Here is a 12,531-nt window from a genome sequence, read left to right on the forward strand (position 1 = left end):
TCTCACCATGCCCCAACTCCGACAGAAACTGATAGAAACGGTGGGATATAGCCATATATTAATTTTTCCACATCCATCTGTGGCAAACGCCATTCACGTGAAAATATGACAATCTCACGATGAGCCGGGTGGCATTGGGTATACAACATCTGGCTGAAGCGTAGAGTTGGCACTGTTCTTCTTGGGGTATTAACTACATGCTACGCTGTAGCTAGCAGGCTCTATCAGTCAAGCCCAATGATGCTTCTTCAGACATGAAAGGGGAATTGATCGAGCAGGGATGAAATATACTGGCATCCAACAAAATTTAGATCATATTTCAATGGTAAACTGGAGAGGTTTATCCTTACAACTGCTAGCGGTTCTTCGTGCAGACAGCATCTTTACTGGTACACATTCCATGAGTCGTATGTCATGGGTAAGCTAAATTATCATAGAATAGCCACCAAAGCCAAGGCCATGATCTATGATGTAACGACCATTGCAGATAACGGGTTCTCCAAGGAAGGAGTATCTGTCCGAGAGTATATAACTTTGAAGGTTTCCAACATCCGACTTAGGGTGGGATGTTCCAAGAAACTGGGATCCACGGTAAGAGCCTGGAACTTACACTTGTTAATAATGCTAAAATTCAATGGAAAGGAACATGAAGAACAAGATCTATAAGCTAGACACTGGAACAAGATATTCACTCCAAGATCATTACATCCACGGATGTTCTTGGGAAGTGAAAAGGTTCATTGGCGTTTTCAACAAGATGATGTTCAGGTGTTCAAGATGTTAGAATTTAGTCTCCTCTGATTCTCAATGTAAAGACCCCTAATGCTGCTTTAAGATGGGAAGGTTCTCTGCTTGACAAATCGAAATCACTCTAGCAAGGCTTAACACGATTTATCACTGATGAACTCCATGTTTTTTCACTTTATTAAATTCTACTCACTAACTTCAAATGCTTATCATGGCACTCAATAAAAATATTATTCAGTTAGTAATTAATTGATTAAGTAAATAAATTTTAAAAAATAATAGTATTTTATTTTTAATGTTTTACTTAAATTTTATTAAAACTAAATAAAATTATAATATATAATTAAAAATAAAATTAATTTTTAACTTAGATTAAATAAATATTATATTACATAATTTTAATATTTTTATTTAAATTTATTTATGACTATATTTTACTTTGTTTTAATAATTTAATTTTTTATTAAAAACTTTTAATTATAAATTATATTTTATTATTATTTTTATTAAAAAAATATTATTATATTTTATTTTAATAATTATATTTTTATTAAAAGATAAAAAAATTTAAAAATTATAAAATTTAAATAAGAAAAAAAATATAATTTATTTAAAAAATATTAATAATTAAAAAGTATTTTTTATATTATTATAATTAATTTAATAGTATAATATAATTTCTTAAATACACTTTAATTAAAAATAAATTAATAATTAAGATAAATTATTTAATTATACACTTATTTTTTTTTTTAAAAAAAATTATTTTGAAAGAAGTTATTTATATAAATAAATCAAATAAATTTCTCATTTATAACATTTCAATATCAGTATTAAGCCACCGTAGTGGCTGCATAGTTTGGCAGCCACTAGGCGGCACTTGATGTGAGAAACCAAGAGCCGTGGGTTCAAATCCCAAGGGTACCTTAAATCCGATGAGACAATATTTAAAATCGAGCATGTTGTCTGGTCCTCATCAGATGGCATCTGACTGATAGTAACTACCTTCAGTGCTAAACTAGCTTTGAGTCTACCCCACAGATAAATTGCCACTATTTTTAGATCAAAAAGCATGTATTAGTTATAAGTTTTAGAATTAGTCACATTTTAATACCTCCCCATGGGGATTTTATATAGTTCATTTAGTTTTGTAAGTGTGCTGTTAATACTGGGTTTCTATATATCATTTTATATATGTATTTGACATAATCACTGACTTTATATAAGTATAAGTAGTATTTTTATAATATTATATAAATCTTTTATTTTAACTATATATATTTTAAGCTTATAATTATTTTAATTTTAATTTTATTTAAAATCTTTTCTTTTCAACTTTAATTAAATTAACTTGTAAATTTATTATAAAATTAAAAAAAAAAAAAAATTCTCTTATATTGATATATTATCTATCATTTATATAAAACTTTAGAATATTATTTTTTATTTATATTTTAATCTCTTCTCTTTCAAAAATATTTTTGTTCAAATTTTTAATAAATTTTATTTAAAAAAAAAAAATAACATTCACATGTTTTAAATTTTGTACAGCAAAACTTTCTTTTCTATGGTTTTCAGGACCGTTAACCTGTAGGATGTCGATGGATTGCATTGGAGGGTGTCAGGCCAGATAACTGTTAGGGATCAGGTGACCCCTATGGGATTGTGCTTGTCCTTTGTCCAGTATACGCCTACTGGCGATTATGTCCCTTTTGCCAGGTTAGTCTAACAATAACCAGGTATATCTCACAGGTAACTGACGTGACTGAGCTAGGCTGGGTCGGGGAGGGTACTCCATCACGATCTCACCCAACAATCTAGCGGTCTGATTGCAAGAGCGGTGTCCATTTTTCAATTTTTCTTCAGGTTGGTATCATGGTGAGTGGTTGGTTTCACCGCATCAGAATCAATATGATAACTTCTGACCAGCCTTGGGCATGGCTACAAACAAATGTAACTACAGGTAGTGGCTTCCACACTACAATTCGTTCCTAAATCGGGCATGAACAACAGGACATATCAGTTAACTTAAAGGTGATATATTCTTCCAACTGGCTGCTTTGGGTAGTGTCAAACTGCTTGCGCTTTCGTTGATATTCTTTGCGAGTTTTGAAGTGTCTATCATTCCGGATATTTTTCTTATTTGCTGTATAACAATAAACGACGTATTCTCTTTGCTGATGATACCCTTCTTTTTCCTTCTACCTCTGTTGTCCCTGATGCTCGCCCACCTCGCTTATGGCCCCGGGTCTCGACCTTGCCATGGATTCTGATTTACACCAAAGCAGACAGCTAAGGATATCTCGAAACCACTGCGTTCTTCTGGTGATGGGCTTGGATTTGCTGGCTTTTCTCGTGGGTCAAATTTGCCCGCTGGAGATGGAAGTTCAGGCTGCTGGATGTGCCAGAACGCATTTGATCGAATTGGCCATCCTGTCAAACTTATGATGGAACGGATTATATCCCCATTATTAAAAATATTAAACTACTAATAACCTATCGGGAGAAGCCAATGGAGCCAATAAATTCACGTGGCAAATTTCGTTTGGGAGGTTCGGTTACGCCTTTACACACCTCCATGCTCAAAGCTTTCTGCTTCGCAGGTGTGTACTCATCCCTGGCGTATTGTTTACTTTGTCAGCTCCTTCTCCTCTGCGCTGATGGACCATATATCCCAGGGGAATGGATATGAAGAAGGGCTGCTTGACACATTTGAACAACGTGCGATTGCATTGTTCAGCGACCCAGATTGAACTGACATCCGCAATTGGAGTAGCCACTGAAATAGTTCGACATTATCAGTCCGTTTTCAATTCGCAGCGTTAACATAGATATTCTATGTGTATGAGTGTTCTGTACATTTGACATACTACACGTATTTTCCTGTTGATCTATTAAATCCAGCACTTCACAATCTCCTTGGTGCCTGAAAGTTGTGCTGGTTACATAATGTTACATTTCACAATATATTTGCCATTGGGATGGGCATTGAAGTCAGAGCAGAAAGCAGAAGAAGCTTTTTCATCTTGAAATTGGTTTCTCAGCGGTGTCTCAACAGTATGCTAAAGAGTTAAAAGGGTGATAACAAGCTTATCTAAGATAAACGGAGTGCCAAAACAGAAAATATTCTGAGCCGAAATTGAGGATGGAGCCTGAGTAATTGATGATCCTCGAGTTTATAAAGAATTTTATTTTGCTATGCTTCTCTATATTTTTTATGATGTTGTCTAATTGCTAACGTGTTGGACCGTTGGTGTTTGAAGTAACCGAAATTTCACCCCTTTTTAAACCCCTAAGGGTGTTCGTTATTTCATTCAGGCTTCACAAGATTCCTTGAATGAGCGCTGATGACTCTTTATGGCTGGCCCTTCTATGTCTTCTTTTCTTCTTCGACCTCCCTCATTTACCCGGTTGCTTGCCTCTTTGTTTCTTTCAATTATTAAACCTACGGAATGACAACCCATTGCATCCTCAAAGAGTCGAGTTAGGTCAACACCCACACAAATCTTGCTAATATCTTAAAACTGACCTCTCAAGGGCCGTTCCCGTGGAATATCTGAAGAAATCGTCAATCACCCATCTCCCTGTCAAACATGTTCAAGCACTTGATGACATGCATCTCCAATTTTGTTATCCCCTCAACAGAAGTCACTGTTTGCTCTACCTGTTGCTAGATTGCTGAGTGTTGTTGAGACTGGCGAGTTACAACCATTCTATTGATGGAAGTTTCAGCATCTAGTCCCCTGGGTCAACTTCGGGGCGTACCTGGATAGCTATCTAGGCTGTGCTAAACCCACTCCCAGATGAGCTGTTGTTCATTACACCTGCAGCAAAACTGAGCTGTGGTCAGGCTTGAAGCAGATTTTCTCATAGAGCTAAGTATCGAATGAGGGAAAGAGTAATGAAATCACACCGTCTGGTAGCTGTATATTGTAATGTATGTCGGACCTGTAAATATAATGTACTTCCACCTGGAGAGGAGGGCTTGTGCTCTGTATCACAAGTTCCGCTGTTTTGTATACTTCCACGTACCAACAGGGGTTGAACTCCGAAATACGTTGTCCCTGACTTGAATAATAGAGGGAGAAACGTGTCAATGATGGCAACAAACCAGTTAAGTGTGGGTCCTGTATCTGGCTGCCTTCGACCAGGAAACTATTCCCAATTTCTCTTTGCCTTGTTCTCTTCTTGATTATGCAAACTCGTAAGTCAACGATAGACAAAAATGTACGATTCCCTTACATATGTGGACATCGAACTGGCACTGGGATGTATCTAGGTCCTTTCTACACTTCTTTTTCTAGCTTTAACCGCTCTCAAAGGCGAGAAAACTAATTAGTAGAGTACAAGAGTTTGTGGACTCTCCATACGTCAAATAGCGCAACAAAGCCATTGATATCAATCAGCATTGACGTGAAATGGCTGGTTATCTTCCTACTCTTAATCAGCCTAAACGTAGAAAACACGAGACTCTATTTGAGATATATAGTAAATTAAATATGACGTCTTAGTGTTGTTCAGCCGTAGAATCACATCGATTGGGCGAGAGGAAAGAAGGAAAAACAGATTTTTAACCTCCCAACCTCAAAATTTCCTCTTCGTAATATCCTCCACCAAATCCAGTGTTTCTGGTGTCATAACCCACGAGAGGGGGAAATACATCTCAGCATAGACAACTGCATCTCAGTTATGTCACCAGGCGAAAAGAGACCAGGCATATAGTGTCGGTCTGAATTATAACACTTTACCTAAGTTTCCCCTGCTATTTAGGCTGGAGGATGCCAACGTAGCTACTGTAGAGAAGAGGAGGAGGAAGATGTTGGAGGTGACGGCAATAAGATTGATGAGATGTTCGAATTCAACGTAATTTATGGACCACGCACTTGACGTTTGCTATTATCAAGTAGTTTGAGTTCAGGAACGCCAAACCCAGAGAAACATGTCCATCCCATCGTTCGATAAAGTGAGATGAATTTTAAAGAGTAGATTTTCAGGTGTATGTATGTACATGTATATAAAAGAGGAGGGGGTCTGTGGGTAATATCAAAAGCAACTCTCAGAAAAAAGCAGTCATGAACTTCAGCAGGGGATAAACCAAGCGAAATTTGGTCTCAGACTCAATTTTAAAAGACAAGTATATATCGATGTCGCTTTGCTTCCGAAAATGGGTGAACTATTCTAGAAGAGAAAGGTTTTTTTTTTTTTTTTTTTGGGATTTACGAGTCAATTTGCCCCATGTTCATCGTGACTGGCATCCCTCCGCCTGGAGTTGCGTAATTTCGATGAATAAATTATTCGTCATCATATCCCTTCGGGATTTGTCGTGGACCGGGAGGAACTAAACAAGCAGAAGGAAAGAGAGTGTGTTAGTTGTTTGTTCACAACTCAGTGTACCAAAGGCACCCAAAGTTCAGGGCGTTCTCTAAAGCCGAAAACACACGAAGGCATCAAAGAAGCAATCAAATAGAAAGCAAAAAGAAATAAAGGATATAAATCATCACAATCCAACATAAACTTAAGACATACTTGGATAAGTCATTGGAATTGGCGGGGGATCCACGTCTCCTAAATACCGTCGGATAGGCGGGAGGGTAAAGAGAGCAACAGGTCCCAGAGAGCCCAATACGATGCTGAAGAAAATTGCGGGCTTCTCATGCGCTGCCCATCGCATGTATCGGAAGGGTGTGGACCAGAAGTGTGGTGCAGACATGGTGGATGCCGGTTCTTAAAGCTTGGGATGTGGGTTGGCGGAAAGCTCAATTGGGTGACTTATGGTACGGAGCGGAGGACGCTAGTTTGTTTCGTATGGTGTGGCCGCCTAATGCAAAGCTGCATTGGGTGAGACGTGGGTATAGCTGGAGGTTATTGAGTAGAGTAGAAGTTGAAACTTGAAGTTAGGGATGACTGGTTGCTTACCCTTAAGGTTAGGTTGATTGGAGGAAGGTTTGAGGTCTTGGCATTTTTCCGGATCAACCACGTCGCTTGTTCGCCGAGCAAACTACAGAGATGAACAGCCAGACATCGGAGCAGAGGGAGATATACACAGCACTTCCATGAGGAATTGAAAAGTCTATTGAATTTAGACATAGCTGTCTCCTCTGATACTCTCTCCCTTTGTCCTCCTTCCCGTGTGGGCCGACTCAATATCAACTATGCGGTGGCTTCTATCTCTACTGCTCTTAGGCCTCTGGGGAGCTGTTGTCCATGCGCTCAGTAGCTCCGGAAATCGACTGCTCGCCATTCTAGAAAATAGTGCGGAAAAGGATTTGTTCTCGTCCTTCTGGGAGGATTTGAAAGGTATGTTTCTATTTTAAATAAGAAATATTGTGGATTGGTTTTCTATGTTTCCATATTATATCAAGTCGTAAATATAGACTCACCACCATAAAAAAAATAAAAAAAATAAAAAAAAAGGTCGCGGATATTCGATAACATTTAAGTCGCCCAAGGACGAGAGCCTTTCACTTTTCAAACATGGAGAGAGAGCTTATGACCATCTTATCATCTTCTCTCCAAAGTCAAAAGGTTAGTGCGGTTACCATTACAGTTGCGACGGGATGGGATCGGAACTAAGCTTTCGGTGCATCTATAGGACTCGGTCCCGCATTAACGCCCAAAGTTCTCCTCAACTTCATTAACAAGGAAGGAAACATTCTCGTCGCCCTCTCGGGTGGCTCAGCAGTCCCCAGCGCACTCAACTCCCTCCTGCTCGAGCTCGAAATCACCCTCCCCGCTAACCGCAATGCCCTTGTCGTCGACCACTTCAACTATGACACCCTCTCCTCACCCGAGCAACATGACGTCCTTCTCCTCCCACAACCGCAGCCACTCCGTCCAGATCTTAAATCCTACTTCTCCGGCGAAGGAGTCGTCGCTTTTCCTAAGGCTGCTGGCCAGACCTTGGGAACTGCGAGTCCGCTACTTGTCCCCATCCTTCGAGCTCCGGCGACGGCATATAGCTACGATACGAAAGACCAGGCGCAAACGGTTGAGGATTCATTTGCGTTTGGTTCGCAGATTTCGTTGGTTTCAGCAATGCAGGCCAGAAATTCGGCTCGGTTGACGGTGCTGGGGTCCGTGGAGAGTCTTGAGGACAAGTGGTTCTCTGCGAGCGTTAAGGGTTTGAAAGATAGGAAGGAGACGCGGACAGTCAACAGGCAGTTTGCGGAGCAAATTAGTGCCTGGACATTCAAGGAGACTGGTGTGGTTAAAGTTGGTAAAGTCCAGCATTATTTGAGAACTGATGCGGTTGGCGAGTTGGCTCCTTCGAATAATTCTGGGAAACTCAACCCTTCCATATACCGGATAAAGAATGATGTGGTAGGTTTATATATATATATATATAAGGTCCATAGGCTTTTTGATCTATATTCGCAAATAGTGACACTTGATGCGCGCCAGACATATAACATTGAGCTCTCCGAATACGACCACGACCGCTACATCCCCTTCGAAACCTCAGACAACGACGCCGTCCAACTCGAATTCACTATGCTCTCACCCTTCCACCGCCTCAATCTCAAACCCATCGCGAAAAACGCAAACAGCACCATATACAGCACCTCATTCACCCTCCCTGACCAGCATGGTATCTTTTCTTTCCGCGTTAACTACAAACGGCCTTTTCTCACCAACGTCGATGTGAAGGAGGAAGTCACTGTTCGGCATTTTGCTCATGATGAGTGGCCACGGAGCTGGAGGATTACAGGAGGATGGGTTTGGATTGCTGGTTTGTGGTCAGTTATTGGTGGCTTTTTGGCCTTCGTTGCTGTATGGTTGTACTCAGCACCTCCAAAATCAGAGGAAAGAAGGTCTAAGAAGGCGCAATAAGTGGGCGTGTGTGCATGTAATTGTAATGTACGGAATTTGTGTTTCAATGGTTTCCAAGTTTCTTTCTTTGCTCTCTGGTCTCTTTGGGATTTTCAAATCGCGGAGAGATTCCCTTCAGGCCATATTTTTTTTTTTTTAAAAAAAAAAAAAATATTTAAATGTTGTAACCTTATCTGTATGTTTTCTATTGTTTCTCATGTTTTCCAAGCATTTTACTTGCAGGCCAATAAAAAAAATAGAAGAGTTTGTATTTCTATTGAGACGGTGTCAACCCGTGCATGTAGTTTACCCTTCCTGTAGTTAGTTGGAAATGAGCTACAACTCGACAAAACATAAAACGTTCCAGTACCAACCCATGATACTAAAATGAATCTCTTACAGAGAAGAGGAAATGTTCTATTCTTTACATCGTAGCTGCCGGCGGTCAAATCGGCTCACCACAAATCAAGGAAAAAATGCCCAAACTCCAACGCCCAAACATAAATCCGGGAAATAACAACGCTGTCTGTGCATGGCACGATAGATCGCACCCACCCATATCACATGCATCATCAGAGATACCATATAGTCCCTCCAATCCGTTCTCTTCCTCCCCCGTTATCTACAGCCCCCTCGTCTTCTCTGGATCCATCTGCACCTCATCACCATTAATCTCCTTGACATTTTGAAACGCTGGCTTGCCCGCATACAGCTGTTTAACCGGCTTTCTTTTACTAATAACCTCGCCTGTTTTGGGATCGACTTCACTCCCCAATGCGATGGGTTGGTTGCCGCGGAACCGCTTGCGCATATCTACCATTCCCCGTCTGTATTGGTTTTCCGACATGGGCCGGTTAGTTAACGGCACAATTTTGACTGCTAAAGTGGAATATGAGGGATAACAGGGAGTTTTCAACGCACTTGCATTCACTGAGGCCTTTGCGCAATTGTTGGCATTTCACGGGTAGCTCATCGAGGTGCGGGGGTCTGAGGCATTCTTGCGGTGTTTTCTGTTGAACTAATATGCAGTCGGATTGTTGGAGGCACTGTGCCAGGGCGAGCCCTAGTTGGGAAAAACTTAGCAGGCACAGTTAAATACGTTTGAGAGGAAGCGGGGGCACCGGGAATTGGATAGGCACTTGGGCGCTGAATGATATGTCGAAGGCATCTAAGATGGCGAAGGGCCATGGACTTACGGATATCTTTGCAGGAGCTGGGCATTATTATTATAATGATATTTTGTCTATTTATCTCTTCCAACACAATCTATGGCCGCACGAGATATGTAGCAAAAGAATAAAAATCAAACAATTGCCGGTAAAACCAGTTCTCGCATAAAACAATGCGGAAGATGTCCAGGGAATAAAATGATTTTAAATGTTCGGAGACTTGAGATATGTCACTTTGGCGCTAAACTATATATAGTTAGACATAATCCCGCACCTGACTTTTCCCTTTTGAGCTCTGTGGCATATGATTTGTGGCTCGTTTCCAACAATGACGTCGCTAGACGTTTAAAGCCGACTTCGAACTTCCAACATCGTTTTATTTTTTCTTTCTTTTTTGACTTGTTTGGTTGATGATAATGTGTTTCCTTGTGCTCGATTGATTTATTTCGGGAGTTTGGGATATGGCGCCATTCATAGGGAGGCTGTTCTGGTAAGTGTCTCTTTACTCTGTTTTTGACAAACGAAACTTTCTATCTCGCCGTTATCGCCAAAGGGGAAATTCTATATGGTTGATCCCTGTTTTATTAGACAAGGAGATAACGAGGAGACATTTAACTATGTTTTAACGGATTTTAATGGCGTCTGGCTGTGCTCAGGAATGAGTATCTTGCTCTGTTTACCTCCCTTGTATTAATTTCCATCGAAGGACTCCTACACGTCATCACATTCTGCCTCCGTAAGTCCTTCCATTGACATCGTCTCTCGCAGCGAGTGTGTGGAAGAGCTGATCTGATATTTCTGCAGCCCAACCCATAATACAATTCCTCTATCGGCAATCCAAACGCCTTTTCAAAGTGTTATCCTCGCCGCAAGGACGTCTAATCCGAGCTAGGCGCGCCACTACGTCAGGAACGATAGCTCGAGCGTCAGACTTTCTCGAACTGTGCGCGCTCTGGGGCTACGAGGCGGAAGAGCACATCGTACAGACAGGCGATGGCTACCTTCTCGGTTTGCATAGATTGCCACGGAAGAGAGGGGAGCCTTTCTTCAAAGTCAACGCCGGGGAGGGGACCCCTTATAAACCAGTTGTTTATCTGCATCATGGGCTTCTCATGAACAGTGAAGTATGGGTCTGCCTGACAAACGAAGAACGATGCCTTCCATTCCGGCTTGTTGAGCAGGGGTATGATGTGTGGCTGGGGAATAATAGGGGTAACAAATATTCGAAGAAATGCATATCTCAGGCACCAGCATCGACAGCTTTCTGGAATTTTTCCATGGACCAATTTGCTTTCCACGATATCCCTGATAGCATCGAGTACATATTATCCGTCACTTCACAAAAATCATTATCGTATATAGGCTTCTCCCAAGGGACAGCCCAAGCATTTGCAACACTCTCTATCCACCCCACACTCAACCAGAAGATCAATCTATTCATTGCACTGGCCCCAGCAATGTCTCCTGCTGGACTTTCAAACGGGGTCGTTGACGCCCTCATGAAAGCATCCCCAGACGTTCTCTTTTTAGCATTTGGACGCCGAAGCATCCTCAGCTCCACACCCATGTGGCAAACTATTCTCTACCCACCTATTTTTGTCCGCATCATTGACTTGTCTCTCTTGTTCCTATTCAACTGGACTGGTATCAATATCAATAGCGAACAGAAACTAGCAGCGTATCCCCATCTCTATTCGTTCACGAGCACCAAATCGGTTGTGCACTGGTTCCAGATCATTCGAAACAAAAGTTTCCAGATGTATGACGACGACGCAGGCACCTTCATCAATATAAATAATAAGAACCGTTATTACAAGCCCGCCAAATTTCCTACTAAAAATATCAAAACACCCATTGTCCTCGTTTACGGGTGTCAGGATAGTTTAGTGGACATCGATGTTATGTTGGACGAGCTACCAAGCCATACAGTCGCAACGCCAATTCGGCATTACGAGCATCTCGATTTCCTATGGGCAAAAGACGTAGCCGATCAGGTGTTCCCTCACATCTTCGACGCTCTGGAGTCATATGGCCTCGTTCATACGCGCTGGTCAGCCGGGGACCCAAACTACCTCGTGAAGGAAGATGCTTCTGATCTTCATCAGAAAGAGAACGACGTCCCACTAAGTCCTCAACAACCACAGTTCCCTCCCAAGCAGGCCCAAACCGTGGCATCGGAGCAACTTTCTAATTCTCCAAACCTACCCTCTTATTCTGACGACGAGAGAGCGATGTTAATCAATGGTGTTTGAAAGAAGGCTTTCGATTACAAAATATTGCCTCCCTCCTTTGTGTACCATGTTGTTATTCAGCGTTCATTCCATGGTTTACCCACTACACCTAGATATCTTCTCAAAACAAGAGCAACATAACTTCCCCCAATTGGGGGTTGCCAATGAGGTGTTCTATAAAGGGCTTTTCCTCGTCAAAGCCATATACATACGATTCATGAAAACTATAATGTTTGAATGTATTGAAGAATATTTTTCTCGACAGCTATTTCCCTCTACATACCTTCAGCTTCTGATCAAACTCTGGTAATCCTGCAGAGTCTGGACCCAAACTTTAAGAATTGGGACACATTAGATACCCGCACGCGGATGGTTTTAGTTCTATTTTGTTACCCTCAAATGATCAGGAGCTAAAGAGCTGAAAAGCCCGTCACTATATCTTGTGACATCGGTTAATCACAAGATTCACTGTGTGGAATTTTTAATGTATAAGCGATGTTTCCTACTAAAGATGATGAGCGTTCTTTTCATTTGCTTATATATGATTTATACGATTAAACACTTGCTCGGATCTG

At 41.1% G+C, this 12,531-nt stretch overlaps 6 protein-coding genes across 6 annotated transcripts; 3 read left to right on the top strand and 3 right to left on the bottom strand.

Annotated features, from left to right (window-relative positions):
- Nucleotides 1-414: 414 nt before the first annotated feature.
- Nucleotides 415-666, top strand: PAAG_04107 (hypothetical protein; the record flags this gene model as incomplete). Its single annotated transcript, XM_015845172.1, has 2 exons — nt 415-591; nt 643-666. 2 exons carry the CDS (start codon nt 415-417, stop codon nt 664-666), a joined length of 201 nt encoding a protein of 66 aa, XP_015699398.1.
- A 2,317-nt stretch (nt 667-2,983) lies between these two features.
- PAAG_04108 (hypothetical protein) lies at nt 2,984-3,327 on the bottom strand (the record flags this gene model as incomplete). Its single annotated transcript, XM_002793790.2, has 2 exons — nt 2,984-3,180; nt 3,279-3,327. The coding sequence occupies 2 exons, from the start codon at nt 3,325-3,327 to the stop codon at nt 2,984-2,986; spliced, it is 246 nt and encodes an 81-aa protein (XP_002793836.2).
- A 2,711-nt stretch (nt 3,328-6,038) lies between these two features.
- Nucleotides 6,039-6,457, bottom strand: PAAG_04109 (NADH-ubiquinone oxidoreductase 9.5 kDa subunit; the record flags this gene model as incomplete). The annotated part of the gene is made up of 2 exons (XM_002793791.2): nt 6,039-6,085; nt 6,274-6,457. 2 exons carry the CDS (start codon nt 6,455-6,457, stop codon nt 6,039-6,041), a joined length of 231 nt encoding a protein of 76 aa, XP_002793837.1.
- Nucleotides 6,458-6,899: 442 nt separating this feature from the next.
- Nucleotides 6,900-8,577, top strand: PAAG_04110 (dolichyl-di-phosphooligosaccharide-protein glycotransferase; the record flags this gene model as incomplete). The annotated part of the gene is made up of 4 exons (XM_002793792.2): nt 6,900-7,044; nt 7,162-7,272; nt 7,340-8,067; nt 8,149-8,577. The coding sequence occupies 4 exons, from the start codon at nt 6,900-6,902 to the stop codon at nt 8,575-8,577; spliced, it is 1,413 nt and encodes a 470-aa protein (XP_002793838.1).
- Nucleotides 8,578-9,178: 601 nt separating this feature from the next.
- On the bottom strand, nt 9,179-9,777 carry PAAG_04111 (hypothetical protein; the record flags this gene model as incomplete). Its single annotated transcript, XM_015845173.1, has 3 exons — nt 9,179-9,383; nt 9,478-9,619; nt 9,678-9,777. 3 exons carry the CDS (start codon nt 9,775-9,777, stop codon nt 9,179-9,181), a joined length of 447 nt encoding a protein of 148 aa, XP_015699399.1.
- Nucleotides 9,778-10,186: 409 nt separating this feature from the next.
- Nucleotides 10,187-11,977, top strand: PAAG_04112 (lysosomal acid lipase/cholesteryl ester hydrolase; the record flags this gene model as incomplete). The annotated part of the gene is made up of 3 exons (XM_002793794.2): nt 10,187-10,215; nt 10,382-10,461; nt 10,530-11,977. The coding sequence occupies 3 exons, from the start codon at nt 10,187-10,189 to the stop codon at nt 11,975-11,977; spliced, it is 1,557 nt and encodes a 518-aa protein (XP_002793840.1).
- Between the last annotated feature and the right edge of the window lie 554 nt (nt 11,978-12,531).

This window comes from Paracoccidioides lutzii, assembly GCF_000150705.2.
Source record: "Paracoccidioides lutzii Pb01 unplaced genomic scaffold supercont2.10, whole genome shotgun sequence".
NCBI lineage: Eukaryota > Fungi > Ascomycota > Eurotiomycetes > Onygenales > Ajellomycetaceae > Paracoccidioides > Paracoccidioides lutzii.